Source organism: Urocitellus parryii, chromosome 11 (genome assembly GCF_045843805.1).
Source record: "Urocitellus parryii isolate mUroPar1 chromosome 11, mUroPar1.hap1, whole genome shotgun sequence".
NCBI lineage: Eukaryota > Metazoa > Chordata > Mammalia > Rodentia > Sciuridae > Urocitellus > Urocitellus parryii.
This window is the reverse complement of record NC_135541.1, coordinates 115,025,202-115,040,587: the sequence shown is the minus strand read 5'-3', so window position 1 is coordinate 115,040,587 and position 15,386 is coordinate 115,025,202. Positions and strand designations below refer to the sequence as shown.

General features: G+C 39.9%; 2 protein-coding genes across 2 annotated transcripts in view; one reads left to right on the top strand and one right to left on the bottom strand.

Annotated features, from left to right (window-relative positions):
- The window catches only part of Sdhc (succinate dehydrogenase complex subunit C), a 43,452-nt gene extending 34,113 nt beyond the window's left edge, over window positions 1-9,339 (top strand). The window contains exons 5-6 of the mRNA XM_077791010.1: window positions 4,434-4,597; window positions 8,489-9,339. Coding sequence (XP_077647136.1) covers window positions 4,434-4,597; window positions 8,489-8,593 — 269 coding nt within the window. The 3' untranslated portion in view covers window positions 8,594-9,339. The remainder of the gene's footprint in view (window positions 1-4,433; window positions 4,598-8,488) is intronic.
- Window positions 9,340-11,717: 2,378 nt separating this feature from the next.
- On the bottom strand, window positions 11,718-14,855 carry Cfap126 (cilia and flagella associated protein 126). Its single transcript, XM_077791419.1, has 5 exons — window positions 14,829-14,855; window positions 13,597-13,659; window positions 13,344-13,424; window positions 12,715-12,891; window positions 11,718-12,177 (listed from the first exon to the last, which is right to left on the bottom strand). The coding sequence occupies exons 1-5, from the start codon at window positions 14,853-14,855 to the stop codon at window positions 11,899-11,901; spliced, it is 627 nt and encodes a 208-aa protein (XP_077647545.1). The 3' UTR covers window positions 11,718-11,898.
- Window positions 14,856-15,386: the final 531 nt, after the last annotated feature.

Genomic DNA, 15,386 nt, shown 5'->3' with positions numbered 1-15,386 from the left:
ACTTGGGATTCTCTTGCCTTGGCCTCTTGAGTCTCTGGGATTACAGGTGTGTGTCACCATGCCCGGCTGCCTATTTTTCTTTTAACTCTACTTTCCCTGAATTACCCCTTCCACACTTTAAAACTTCACTTATCACTTACATGCAAATGATCCCCAAATTCATATTTTTAAATCAAAACTCAGCTAGCTTTAGACCTTTAGCTGCTTATTGAACATCTTCACTTTTATGTTTCTTAAGCACCTGGTATATAAACATACTCTAAAACGAACCTATCTTCCCCCTCCTCCCCAAATCAATATCAAGCCCCAAGCATATCAAAACTACTGAGGTGAGGGCTGGGGTTATGGCTCAGTGGTAGAGCGCTTGCCTTGCATGCATGGGGTACTGTGTTTGATCATTGGCAACACATAAAAAAATAAAGGTATTGTGTCCATCTACAACTAAATTTTTAAAAATTTATTTTAAAAATACTACTGAAGTGAACTTAACTAAAAAACAACCTGCATTTTTTGTTGGTGGTTTCCCCTTGGTGCAATGGGCTGGCTGACAAATTAAAACTAAGAGAAATAGAATGGGAAAAAAAAACACAGGACACAGAAAGTAGTTTCAAACATGGAGGCAGAACAGACAAGCTGATGAGACTGATGGAACTTCTAGATCAAATGGATCATGCGCCTGCTTTATTTATATGGGGGAACATCAAAGATATTCTATAGAATGTCCTTTTCCAAAAAAGGTTAAAAGTGGGCTGTTCAGTTCCTAATGGGTTATGCCCATCTCCCGAACTACTATGAGAAACTGTCCCAGCAGAGCGGAGGGAATGGTCATGTGCATTGGGCAATCTATTGACATCAGAGAGCCATGGAAGGTTTCTAGTGCCAGGTCTGTCTCTCCTGGTTACCACGCCCAGAGAAGATCCTCATGTATTTCACAGATGGCTTTCTGCAGTCCTTTAAGTCTTTTTTTAGCTGTTTTTATTTTTTTGTCCATTTAAACTATTTAAGCTTTATCAACTAAGACTTAGAATTAACATGGTTTTCTATTCAAAATTCCTACCTTATTTCTCTCCTTTGATTTATCCCCCATTGATGTCACGTTTATCTTTTTAAAGGACCTCTCTGACCATATCATTCTCCAGCTTAATGACTCTCCAGTTCCATTAGTTATGGTAAAATTTGCCTCAAGTAACTCTCCCTCTTACTGAGGCCATGGCAGGTTTTTCTATCTATGATATGGTCTAAGAAGCCTTCTTACTGTTGTACTCTAGACAGATATTGCTAATTGATAGAAATTGGAACTGAGATGAACTCTGGCACCAAGATGAAATCTACTTGTTATCCTTGACCAAAAAGACTACTTAGACTCTGTAGTTTAGCACATAAGGACCTTTATGATTGAACATCATATCCTGCCTCTCCCCAATTACCAGCTTTCTATTTTTTCCTCAAAACTTAGGATGAGTAAATCTCTGAGAAAAAGCCTTTGGAGATACTGATATTCTCCCCCTCCTACTAGATGGATTTTGATTCTTTTACTTTTTATTTCATAACATGCTGTGCACACATATACCTTTGTTATAGTGCTTATCTCTCTGTACTGTAGGTTGATGTATTTAAATATATCTACTAGACTGTAAGCTTCTTAAGGTCAGAGATGAGGGCTTGGTTTTCCTTTCACAAATTTAGCACATAGTATGCCCTCAATAAGTGTCAGTGAGTCAGGAAGGATGGCAAACACCTGTAATCCCAGAGGCTCGGGAGACTAAGGCAGGAGGATCACAAGTTCAAAGCCAGCCTCAGCAAAAGCGAGGCAATAATCAACTCAGTGAGACCCTGTCTCTAAATAAAATACCAAAAAGGACTGTGGCTGCGGCTCGGTGGTTAAATGCCCCTGAGTTCAATCTCTGGTACCCCCCACAAAAATGTGTCAAAGAAATAAAAGAGAACGTGTCTGCTACATGTGAAAATAGAACAAGCCTCTAAAAATCATACTCTCTCTGTCCTGCTTTCCATTTCCTACCATTTATGAATGTTTCATGTTCTCTTAAGACTTGGAGTTGGCACAACAATATCAATAACATTAATATCAGAAGGTTCCTCCTGGGCTGGAGTTATGGCTCAGTGGTAGAGCACTTGCCTCACACGTGTGAGGTACTGGGTTTGATTTTCAGCACCACATAAAAATAAATAAAATAAAGGTATTGTGTCCATCTACAACTAAAAAATATTTAAAAAAAAAAAAGAGAGAGACGGTTCCTGGTAGTTGAATTGTTATGATTCTAACCACTATTTGGCCTTGAGTGGAAATGGAGCAGTAAATGCTTATTAAAATAACCCTATATATTTTCAGCAGGTGTGCCCTTTCATCCTGCTGTTTAGAATCATTCTGTAGTTGCTGAGGGAAATATGTAAGGATAGGAACTAAGAGATTATTTCTTTTAACAGCTTTGTGGAGCTTTATGCAGACCACATAACAATTACATATTTAAAATGTATAATTAAGTGATTTTTATACATTCACAGAGTTGTACTACAAATTAATTTTAGGATATTTTTATTACTCCTCAAAGAAACTTCATTATCCATTAGCAGTCACTCCTTAGCGCATCCTTCTCAAACCATACAACCTCTTATCTGCTTTCTGTGTCCATACCCTTACCTATTCTGAACATTTTATATAAATGGAATTATATAATGTATTGTCCTTCATGACTGGTTTCTTTCACTTAGCATGTTTTCAAAGTTTATTCATATAATAGTATGGACCTACTTTATTTCTTTTTATTGGTGAATAATATTCTGTGGTATTGACATATCATGTTTAATTTACACATCCATTAATTGATAGTCATTTGGAGCATTTTCTTATTTATTTATTTAGGTACTAGGGATTGAACCCAGGGGCACTTTACCACTGGGCTACACCCCCAGCCCTTTTTATATTTTATTTCGAGTCAAGTTCTTGCTAAGTTGCTTAGGGTCTTGTTAAGTTGCTGAGGCTGGCTTTGACCTTGAAGTACTCCTGCCTCAGGATTTTTGTTTTGTGTGTGTGTAGCTCAGTGGTAGAGAGCTTGCCTTGCATTTGTGAAGCCCTGGGCTCAATCCACAGCACTGCAAAATAAATAAATAAATGCTTGGGTTTCTAAGCCCAGCACAGTGGTGCACATCTGTAATGCCAGCAACTCAGGAGGATTGCAAATTCAAGGCCAGCCTCAGTAACTTAGTGAGGCCCTAAGCAAATTAATGAGCTGCTGTCTTAAAAAATAAAAAGGACTAGGGATGTGGCTCAGTGGTAAAGCCCCTCTGGGTTCAATCCCCAGTACCAAAAAAAAAGAGTTCTTTATATATTCTGGATAAAGGTCCAATTAAATTATTTTTAATTATTAAATTTGCCAAATCCTGCTTCTTTTCCTTCCAAGTAGTGGTCTCAAGAATACCACCAAATATCTGGGTGCAGTGACACATGCTTGTAATCTCCAGCAATTCAGGAAACTCAGGCAGGGGGATCACCAGTTTGAAGCCAGCTTCAACAATTTAGCCAGACTCTAAGCAACTTAGCAAGACCCTGTCTCAAAATAAAAAATAAAAAGGTTGAGGATATAGTGATAAAGCACCCCTGGGTTCAATTCCCAGTACAAAATAAAAAAGAATACCGTCTGATAAATGTCTGTACATTTAAAAAAAGTTTCTCATCAGACATATGGTTTGAGGAGTTTTATATTTTAATTATATAACAATTAGGTTTGTGATCCGTTTTGAGTTAAAAAAAATTTTTAATAGTACTAGGGATTGAACCCAGGGGTGTTTTATCACTGAGTTATATCCCCAGCTCTTTTAATTTTTAATTTTGAGACAGGGTCCTGCTAAATTGCTGAGGCTGGCCTCAAACTCATGGTCCTCCTGCTTCAGCCTCCCAAGTCACTTAATTTTTTTTTTTTTTTTTTTTTAGCTCCTTTCCTTGGAGAAAATACACTGTCTTTCTTACTGACATGATGATACAGCAAGAGGACTACTTCTGTCAGGAAAGGTTGTTATAAAGCAGGATGTTGAAAGGAGGAATATTCTACTAAACATACTGCCTGGCACAGTGGCCTGTACCAATATCCAAGGCTGAGGCAGGAGAATCTCAAGTTTGAGGCCTGCCTGGGCAATTTAGCAAGACCCTCTCTCAAAATGAAATAAAAAAAGGCTGGGTTTGTAGCTCAGTGGAAGAGTGCCCTGGGTTCAATCCCTAGTACCAAATACACAGATTAAAAAGAAAACTTTGTATTGAGATTACCATCAGGTTGCATCTTAACCAATCTGCCACTGTAAACTTGAACATGTATTTCAGAGTTGTATAAGGTTCCAGGAGCTTTCATGGTACCCTGTTTTACACATTATGTTACTTGTAACTGGTATGCAGTTTTGATGGGCTCTTTGTTTCTTCTTAGGGGTCTACCTCTTTGGTTTGTCAGCCCTGTTGCTCCCTGGAAACTTCGAGTCATATTTGGAATTTGTGAAATCCCTGGGTCTGGGACCATCACTGATCCACACAGCTAAATTTGCACTTGTTTTCCCTCTCATGTATCACACCTGGAATGGAATTCGACACTTGGTAAGTTGATTATGGATTTGCTTGTTTTCTGAGTGATGGGAGTGGGGAGGCTGAGAGGATCCTCATTGTTGAGTTTAGTGCTCTTCTTCTTTCTTTTCTTTTTTGACGTTGGGGCTTGAACGTAGAGCCTCACACATTCTAAGCATACATGCTGTACCAACTGAGCAATACTTTAAACCCTCAGTGCTATTCTTAAGGTTAGTTGTGCTGGACCTTCACTCAAGGTCCTCTGGGGGAAAAGTTAAATAAGACCTCCTCAGCATTCCTTATCAGGTATAGTCCAGGCAGGAACTCGCAGGCTGTCAGCATGAATTCTTCCAGTTTTAAGAAAAATATAATTAAAAGAAACTCCTGAAGCCAAATCATTCATATTTATTATATAAATATGAATTGGTACCTGTTAGGTGCCAAGCACTGTTAAAAATACTGGGGATGTCAATTATAAGTTAAGTGAACATGTTTGCTGCTTTCAGTTTACCATTTCTGTCAACACAAAGTGACAAGTCTTTTTATATTAGCTTTTGTTAGCTTGACATTAAATTATATTAACTGTTTTTGTTGCTTTTGAGTGATTATAGAGAATGGGGCAACTTTAACAGAAACTGGGTGCCATGGATCCCAGATTTTTTTATCTTGGGTTTAAGAATCTTTTATTAGTGGACTGTAGACTGTTCCTGTTGCCTCCTATGTGGCCTTGGTGTCAATTCAGAACAGGTGTTTCTGTCCTTCTCATGAAGAAAATGAAGAGGGTTGGGTGCAGTGGTGCACACCTGTAATCCCAGCAGCAATTTAGGGAGTTGAAGCAGAAGGATCCCAAGTTTGAGGCCAGCCTCAGCAACTTTGCAAGACCCTATCTCAAAAAAAAAAAAAAAAAAAAAAAAGTACTGGGGATCTAGCTCAGTAGTAGAGAACCCCAATCAATGTCCAATGCCCAAAATAATCAATAAATATAGGAATTAAGCTTTTTAAGTCAGTCTCCCTACTCCTAGTCTTGTATCCTTCCCCAAAAAGGCAATTAAAATTTTCTTTTCACCTGTAATTCCATCTCCTCTGGAGGCTAAGGCAGAAGGATTGCAAGTTCAAAGCCAACCTGTACAATTTAGCAAGTCCCTATGTCAAAATAAAAAATAAAAACAACTAGGGACGTAATGCTCAGTTGTAGAATGACCTGGGTCCATTCCGTAGTACCACAAAACAATAAAAAATCTGGTTTTCCATTACATTTAAACCTGAGCCAAGTGTCAGGTAGATGCTTTTGCCTTCCACATTAGAGTCTTAGAGAAATGCAGCACTTGTCAGATTTCCTATAGGTGGTTCAATGGAATAAAAGAAAAAAATAAATAAATAAAACAGACTTAATGACCTATTAAATTAAATGTATCTATTAACTGTTCCCTAGGGTGGTGTTTGGTTTGATTTAAAATGACTTTTCACTTCCCTGAGGGAAAGTTAGTGGGAAGGAAGGGCATTTCCATTAATGACTTCTTATTCCAAGGAACAAAGCTCTCTAAAGAAAATCAGCTTCCTCCATCCACATCCTGGTGAGAAGGAGAGGGAAGGGATGTTGCCAAAAGCTCAGTTCTTGTGTCTGATACCAATCTAGTAATGAGGACACAGTTTTGAGAAAAAGGAAAAAGGTCTATTGCTTTGCTAGCAAAGGAGAAACATAGGGGACTCCTGTCCCAAAAGCTGTGATTCTGCCCATCACCAGGAACAGGAGGCTTTTAAAGTGGTGATTCAAAGGCTGCATTCCATGTGTTCTCTGTCTAGAGTTGTAATTCACTTGTTCATTTGGGAGATAGTCATTTCTGAGATCTTCTGGTACCATCCCCAAAGTCTGGATTACTTTGTTCCTATGGTGGGTATGTACTCAGGGACAGATAACTGCCTGGGATGGGGAAGAAAGGTAATTCTGTTTCCCCTGAGATTGGGGAGGGGGAGAGATTAGGAAGGAGCAGGGTGAGAAGAAGAGAAAGAAACAATTTTAAAAATAAGTTACAGTAGCAGAGCAGCAAGGGCTATATTCAAAGCATAAAGTGGACCACTGTTACAAGGAGAGAGGTTTTACAGAATTCCGGAACTCAGGACTTTTCTGCCCTGGTTCCTGCATATGAGAGGAATTTTTTTGGTAAGAGATGTATGAACCTAAAGGTTTTTCATTTTTCTTTTTTTAAATTTTTTCTTCTTTGTACTGGGAATTAAACCCAGGGTTGCTCAACCACTGAGCCACATCTCCAGCCCTTTTTTATTTTGAGACAGAGTCTCGCTAAATTGCTTAGGGCCTCACTAAGTTGCTGAGGCTGGCTTTGAACTTGCAGTCCTCCTGCCTCAGCCTCCCGAGCCACTGGGATTACAGGCATGTGCCATTGTACCTGGCCTAAAGGCTTTTCTTAAGCCTTTAAATTTAAAATTTTTCTTCTAAAAAGTACTAGCTCTGAGTATGATTCAGCATTTTAACTATTTCCTATGGCAGTGTTTAGTGTTTGGCCTCTGAGCTTGGTATTTGCCTTGTTGTAAGATCTAATGGGGGAATGAAGAAAGATATTGATGTCAAAGAGTAGGAACATCGTAGAGAATATCCTTCCTACTACCCACCACCCAGTAGGACTCAACACTGCCTCTGTAAGCAAAACAGCTTACAGATACTATGTAATCTGCTTGATTCCTAATCTGGTTTAGGTAGAACATAATTGGGGGTGTAGGTAAAGGAATGTTTTCACCTTGTTTTTTTTTTTCTGGGTCTCTCTACAATTTTTCCCCAAAGTGACTTCAATTTAATCAATTTTATACGAGTCTATAAAATTCAGACTGTGGGCAAACTTTTACTTTTCCCCCAGGGGCTCTTATAGTAATTTAGAGTGTGATATGTTAATATCCCTAGAGTACAAGAATCTAGACTCATATATTTATTTATTTAGGTACTGGGGATTTAATCCAGGAGCACTTTACCACTGAGTCACATCCCTAGTCTTTTTTCTTTTGAGTAGGGGCTCACTAAATTGCCAAGGGCCTCACTAAATTGTTGAGGCTATCCTTGAACTTGGATCCTCCTGCCTCATTGGGATTACAGGAGTGTGCCACTGTGCCCAACTTAGACTAGTGTTTTTTAAAGTGTGGTTTCAACTAGGTGGGTAGAAAATTTAGTGAGTTACTCCACCCAAAATAGAAAATATAAAATGCAGTACACATTAGTGTGGGTAAATATTTGTTGTTTCATGAACTTTTGGTATATTATACACAGAGTTCTACTACCTGGTTCCAATTTGGAAGATATTAGTGGAGTCATAGTCAAAACAAAATTGACTCTGATCCCAGAGTATTCTTTAAAATACTAATATTCTGATAGATGTTCTAAAAAGGAATTTTGTGATTGACCATACATGAATATTGTATCCCCCTTTTCAAGATTAACGGTACACATTAATAAATTGAGAGTCTTTCAGTCAAATGTTTGTCAGATTTATATGACCATGGAACTTCCCCCCGCTCAATATAATGCCTTACAACATTATGCAGAACAATGTGGAGAAACACAGTTCAGTAAACACTGATCTATGTGGTCTACATATGTTGACAGGAGAAAAAGGTTTATCTGTTTTGTGGGGAAGCTTTTGTATGAAGGTTCTGTGGCAGTTCTAGAGAATACTCTTTTTACCACCACCACACAGTGGGACTTGATTTTCTGTCATTGGGATAAGTGGATTTTAAGTACCATATTGAGAAGCGTAAAGGTCAAACCTGAAGATATAAGTGCTTTTCCCCACGCAGAAAGGAGGTGCCTATTCCAATAGATAATTTGTTTTTGAGAAAGTTGCTATGACCAGGTTCTGGGTACTGGGGGAGGGGGGGGACTTTTTTTTTTTTTTAAATTTTGTTTTCCTTTTTCTATAGATGTGGGACCTAGGAAAAGGCCTGAAGATTACCCAACTCTACCAGTCTGGAGTGGTCGTCTTAGTTCTTACTGTATTGTCCTCTCTGGGGCTGGCAGCCATGTGAAGAACTGAAGATCCCAGCATCATCTTCCTACAAATTATTACATTGATTTACTTTCCTGTTTGTCAGTCACTCTTATCTCCAATGAACAAAGTTCTCCTAATATGTTTAAACCCTTTTGTGCTTGCAGATCCCTTTGGAACTCAGAAGAGTAGCTTGTAGAACCACAATAGTAGAAAAAGGTCCAGTTTTCCCCTTGTTTCTAATGATGGAGTGGCTGCAAAAACTCCCTTTTCCTGCCCACAGCTCACAGCCTACTCTGAGCCAAGGAGCCCTTATTCTCTTTCCATGTTGGACTTTGATTTGTGCTGAGGGTCAGCGTTTGGCTCCTTCTTCCCAAGACAGTGGAAACAATGCCAGCTCTGTAGCCTCTGCCCTGGGAACTGGGGGTGAGGCTTTGGGTGCCACTGCCTGTGGGTTGCTGGCTTAAAGGACAGTTCTGTTCATTGGTCAGAGCCCAGGGCCTTTAGCACCCACACAGTGTGACTGAAAGGAGATAGGTAGGAGTAGGGAATTATCCAGGCCCAGCTACATGGAGATAAAGAGGGTGAGTTGGTTCTTGGAGTAGATATTTCGGGAAGAAGATATATAGCAAGAGGAAGATCAAGAAAATTATCATCAACTGCAATGAAGGTTTTTGTTTTGTTTTGTTTTTGCATTTCTGGAAAAGCAAACCTTTTAATGTCATGTTTTCTAATCCAAGTTCATGTATTATCTTTTTCTGAAACTGAATTAAAACACTCATTTTATCTCTGACTCTCCTTGAAATCTAAGGAAACCAAGAAAATTACTTTTCCTTTACCTCCCTCAGGTCTCAGGCATTTATACCCACTAGTGAATTTTCCCAGGAGGGACCCTGCAACTGACCACTTAGAAATTTTCATGGATTGAAAATCTGATTAGCCAGAGATTCAAATATCACAGAGAAGCCTCCACAGAAAAGGAAAAGAAGCTAAGCATGTGCAGAACTTTTAGGTTATTAAAGGCTCCAAAATCCTATTGAGAATTATATGCCTCATATTACAGTTCAGCAAATTTTCCCACCATAGGACCAGCTAAGGGATGATGACCTAAGATTTAGGGGGTCAAGAGGGTATTGAAATCTGAGGGCTCCCCCATATATGTATATAATGGTTAAATTTAATGCTTTTATAACCCATATAGGTCTGGCCTTTGGGGCCCTAAATCCCTTGGCAGAAGTACTATTTTGATAGTCTGCAAATTTGGGGGTTTTGTTTTGTTTGTTTTTGGTACTAGGGACCGAACCCAGGGGCACTCAACCAATGAGCCACATCCCCATCCCTTTTTATTTTGAGACAGGGTCTTGCTAAGTTGCTTAGGGCCTTGTTAAATTGCTGAGGCTAGTATTTGAACTTAGGATCCTCCTGCCTAAAGGTGTGGGGAGCCATTCTCACACGTGATTGGGCAACTCCCGGTTTGGATCTGAGGCACTCTGGCTAAACTGTGTCGGAGCTTTCCCGACCCTCTCCTGGTGAGAGAGCCTATCCGTGTGGGGGTGTGACTGACCCTGACCTTGGAGTGCTCCCCCCCTCAACCTTCATTGGATGGAATTCTCCCCTGAATTTCTTGTTCCCCAATAAAAGGCCACTCCCTGGCGTGCTCTCTCTCTCTCTCCTGCTAGCCCTGAGTAATCCTTGCTGCCCTACTGGGTGGTTCTAGTTGAGAACCAGAGGGGGAGCCGTCTCAGACCTGGTCATAGAAAAAGGTAACTGAGTGTGTGTTTATTCGATCTCACTAGCTAACTTTTATGCCAAGAATCTCTTTAATGAAACCAGTGCACTGGTCACATGGTGGAACCTAGGCCTCCAAGTAACTGATACTACAAGCTTTTGTCACTGCCTGGAAAGAGATGGCTCTTGTTGGTCAACTAGTTAAACCTGAGGGTAGGAGAGGAATAACAGTGACCTCTAACTGGTGTCAGTTGGATAGGAAGGTCTTAAGACAGTGGAAACTGCTACCTTAACAGTTTCTCTCCCAGTTCCCAGTCTTCCATCTAAGTACTGATCACTTCCCCTTTTTGCTAGCCTTGCTCTGGGAAGTTTTGCAGCTTTCCTCCAGCTTAATCCAGCTCGCATCTACTTTGTCCTTTGAATGAGGTACAAGTATTCATGAGGGAATGATTTGGTTTTGGAACTGGGGAAGGATTGGCAAGGGCATTAAATTTAATAGCCAGGAAGATGCAGAACAGGGTCAATGATAAGCATGTTGGAATCTGCAAAATGGATCGGAGGCTTTTTGACTTTCATTTTTCAATACTGGGAATAGAACCCAGAGCCTTAGACATGCTAGGTAAGTGCTCTACCACTAAGCAACAGCCCTAGCCTCTACTTCTTGAATTTTTTGGTGGCTTGTCACCAGTCCAGTTATTTAAGAGTTGAGTAGTAGGACATCATGATTGTTTTTCAACCATAAATTTGTACTTGCTCCCTCATTTTATTTTTCTTGTGTCTTCTAATCATTTCCATACTTAAGTTTCCAAACTGTATAATTTTGCTTAGATAAGGATAATGTCTTCTACTTTGGATTTCTATACCCTTTTTTGTTGTTTCTAGTTGTGGTGAACCCAGGGCCTCACATGTTAGGCAAGCACTCTGCCACTGGGATATACCCTCAGCCCCTCCATATCTTTCCTTGCCACCTTCTTCAAACATACTCTCTATATATTTTACTTCAGATTTTGAAGTAGAATGAAAAATAAAGGGCAAGAATGGATTTTTTGAGGGTCTTCCCTTTTGCTATAAAATTAAGCCAGTTTTCTCTTGGTCATTTCTGAGTATAACCAACTCAGTCTTGTGGAAATGTTTGCACCCCAAACCATTGTAAATTTTTTTTCACCTCTACTTTTTTTTTTTTTTTTTATATTTATTTTTTAGTTCTCGGCGGACACAACATCTTTGTTGGTATGTGGTGCTGAGGATCGAACCCGGGCCGCACGCATGCCAGGCGAGTGCGCTATCGCTTGAGCCACATCCCCAGCCCTCACCTCTACTTTCAACCTTCCTAATTATGGGTTACATGAGGCAGCCAAACTGCCTGGGCCTGGGCATGTAGCTATTTGGTAGAGGCCTTGCTTAGCATATGAGAGGCCCTGGACTCAATCCCTAGCACCATAAGGGGGGAAAAAAAAGAGAGAGAGAAAATCCAAATCAGTAAAAGATTCAACAAACAATATTTATTATTTAAATTTGCCTTTACTCCGGTCTTAAATTTCTCTGTTCCACATTTTGGACTAGGTGTTTTTGGTTACTTTACTCAATCTAAGTATATTTCTGTATCTCAGCTATGTCTCAGTGTTCCATCACACCTGCACTTCTAGGTGGACTATTAAGAGAGTTAACTGGGCTTTGGGGACCTGGAGAGTTAACTGGGCTTTGGGGACCTGGAGAGTTAACTGGGCTTTGGGGACCTGGAGTATGACCTGCAGAGGGATGTGGGCTATGGGGTTGATCTGGGGGATTAGGATTGGTAGCTATAAAGTTTGGAATTATGGTTGGACTTGGTACTTGTTGTACAGTCTTTGTGATAGACTTCTTCCTGAGTTTCTTCTGACTCTCTGGATCATTGGGCTGTTGAGAGGAGAATAGAATAGACATGTTTCTGGTGAGGCCCAGAATATTCCCAATCCACCTCAGAATCCTGACTCCCTTATTCCCCTACCATGGGCAGAAAGTTGGGTTTCTGATTGTGTGTGCGTCTGTGTACACACGCATTAGGGATTGAACCCATGGGTGCTTTACCACTGAGCTACATTCCCAGTTCTTTTTATTTTTATTTTGAGACAGTCTTGCTAAATTGCCCAGATAGGACTTCAACTGCAGTTCTCCTGTCTCAGCCTCCCCTGTAGCTGCACCACCATGCTTGGTAGGTTTCAAATAAAAATTTGGTTCTCCTAACCTCCCCTTGAGATTAGATTATTTTCTATTATGTTGAGAGGCTGGTAATAAATCCACAGTTCATCCCTTCAGGCCTCAGAAAAAGTGATTAGGGACTAGACAAGATAGAATGGTTAGGGTTCCCCCTGCTGGGACAATGTTGGCATAACAATAGACATTTTTTGAGGTTGGAGGTGATGGGATTTCAGGTTAGGTAGGAAGAATAAATACCTTGCCTAAGATTTCAGGACGCAACCCATTACAGGCCTTGAGTAAATCAGGATTTTTCTGTATCCATTCAGTGAGGGAGGCAGCACCAGCAGTTGTTCGGGAAGTCAAGGTCACTCGAGCAGGGGGTATCTTCTGAGGCATTTGCCAGGTACCCATGAAAGTACCCCAGGGACTTACCTAAAAGGAAAAGGGATTCTTCAGGGCTTCTCACTGCCTGTAAATTCCTATTGGTAGGACCTTTGTCTTCTCTCCATTCTTTCTTCCTTAGGGAGTGCATGGTAATGAAACAAGGCTAAAAGCATAATCCCTCCCCTGCCTTTTCCCTCTCCCTCAATTAGGAATTTTTTTTCAACATTTTCCTTCTAAATTCTGTATCCTTAGGCTAAGAGGATCAAGAGTCCCCCAAGTATCATCACCCAAGGACATTTGTTTATACAGTTCATTCATCTGCTTATAGATTCGTATGCTAAGCACAACTCTTTCCTATTAGATAAACTAGCTGGGAGTTTGGCATACTCAAAACATGAATTAGATTGAATTTTAATTTCTTAAGAGAGTGCCTGCAGTCTCCCAGTTCTATGCCTCAGTTCTTCAACCTTTCTTGATAAGAATGGAGATGGGTATCTCACCTTGGAACGGGGCACTGAAGGCAACAGATGACCACGATCATTGGCGATAATCTGGGTGTAGCCTTCATGGGAAGAGATTTTCTGGGGTAGAGGTGGAAGAGAGAAATGCTTATTAGTACAATAGAGGGAGGATATATCTGAGGAGCTTGAACTAGAGTCTGGGGAGTAGAGGACAGGAAGTTTAGAGAAGACTAAAAAAGGGGTGATAGGATTACAGAGCGTAATGTAAAGGATCATAACAAACATGGTATACCTCTTTTGTTGGTTTGGCAGGAGACCAGTTCTGCAGAATCTTAGGTGAGAAAGCTTTTTCATACTGTAGAGACAAATGAGAATTCGTATCAAGTTAAAAGTTTCCAAGCTTGGGCTGATATAGGCTTAGCGGGAGAGGGATTGTTTAGCATGTGGGAGGTCCTAGGTTCAATCCTCAGCATGACTTTAAAAAGAAAAACAAGCCCCAAACCTAGGAAATGATGAATAGGCCCCTCCTGAATTGCTGGGATTAGAGGCATATGTCATCATGCCCAGCATTAAACATAGTTCTCTAGATTTTAAAACTAAGGGCTTGCCACAAGTAGCTATTGAGCACTTGAAATATGACTAGTCCAAATCGAGAGCTTTTTAAATATAAAGGACTTTGAAGACATAGTACAATAAAATATCTGAATATAACTTAAAAATACTGATTAGATGTTCAAATATTTTAGATTTAAATTGGGTTAAATTACAACACTGAAATGAATTTTAATTTTCATGTAGCTACTAGAAAATTTGAAATTATATTTGTGACTCCCACTCTTTTATTGAGCAGTGCTGACCAAGAGTTGGTGAATTATGTCTTATGGGCTAAATCCACATCACTACCTGTATTTGGATGGCCTGAGAGCTAAGAATGATTTAGATAAATGTTTGCAATTGATTTGCCAAAATGGAACACTATTAATACCAATTAAGCAAAATATTTTCTCACCCTGAAAGAATTCCACTTTTTTCATTAGTATTAGAAAAAAAAAAGATGTGCTCAGTTTTTATGTTTTGAATTTTGCTAAAAATTTTACAGAGAAGTATTTCTCTTATATAAGTGGCTACATAATATTCTTTTTTTTTTTTTTTTTCATTTTTCGGCAGACACAACATTGTTGTTTGTATGTGGTGCTGAGGATCGAACCCGGGCCGCTCGCACGCCAGGCGAGCATGCTACCGCTTGAGCCACATTCCCAGCCCGATACATAATATTCTTGACTTTGCTACTTGGCAGCAAAGCCTAAAATATTTACTTTCTGACCTGTTACTGAAAAGAATTCTGACCTCTGGTTTACATCTTACAAATTGAACCCAGAGATACCTTTTGCTTATCTCTGGACCCTCCCAATCAGCCCACTGTCAGCTGTCTGTTCAAAAATCAGAATCCTATGGGAGAAGCCAGGCCAAAGATAGAACTGGGAAGGCAAAATTTAATGTTAGAGAAGTGGAGAAAGAACTTACCTGATTGGCACTGTAGTTGGTGGCCATGATCCTGTACTGTTTACATGTGTTGCCTGGCAACCTCAGAAGGCAGACCTTCTTGGACTACCTTCCAATCAGCCTGTTACTTCATTGGCTCATATTGCCCCCATCTTTCTTTCTGAAACTTAGTTTCATTTTAGAGAAGTGAGGCACTGTAAACATGAGAAAATTAGCTGGATAGCAGACCTACCTCCCACCCTCCCCTCTCTAACATAACTTACCCCTGCTTAAGAACTTCCGTGTTGTGTTGGGTATTTTTAAAAACTTTAACAAACCATGAAATTCCAAGAGCTGTATTTGTTGGGCAATGTAGCACAATATACTACAGACTGTAGAGCTAGAAACTGAGGTTTGAATCTTTGTTTGACATGGGAACATAGAAGCTATATGGCCTTAAGCAGCTGGCTTCCCTTCACTAAATATCTATTGTGGTGGTGAAGGGTCTGGGTTTAATAGGTAAGTGAGATAAAGTGAGTAATGTGTCTAGTCTTTTTTTTTTTTTTTGGTGAACACAATATCTTTATTATCATTAATAAT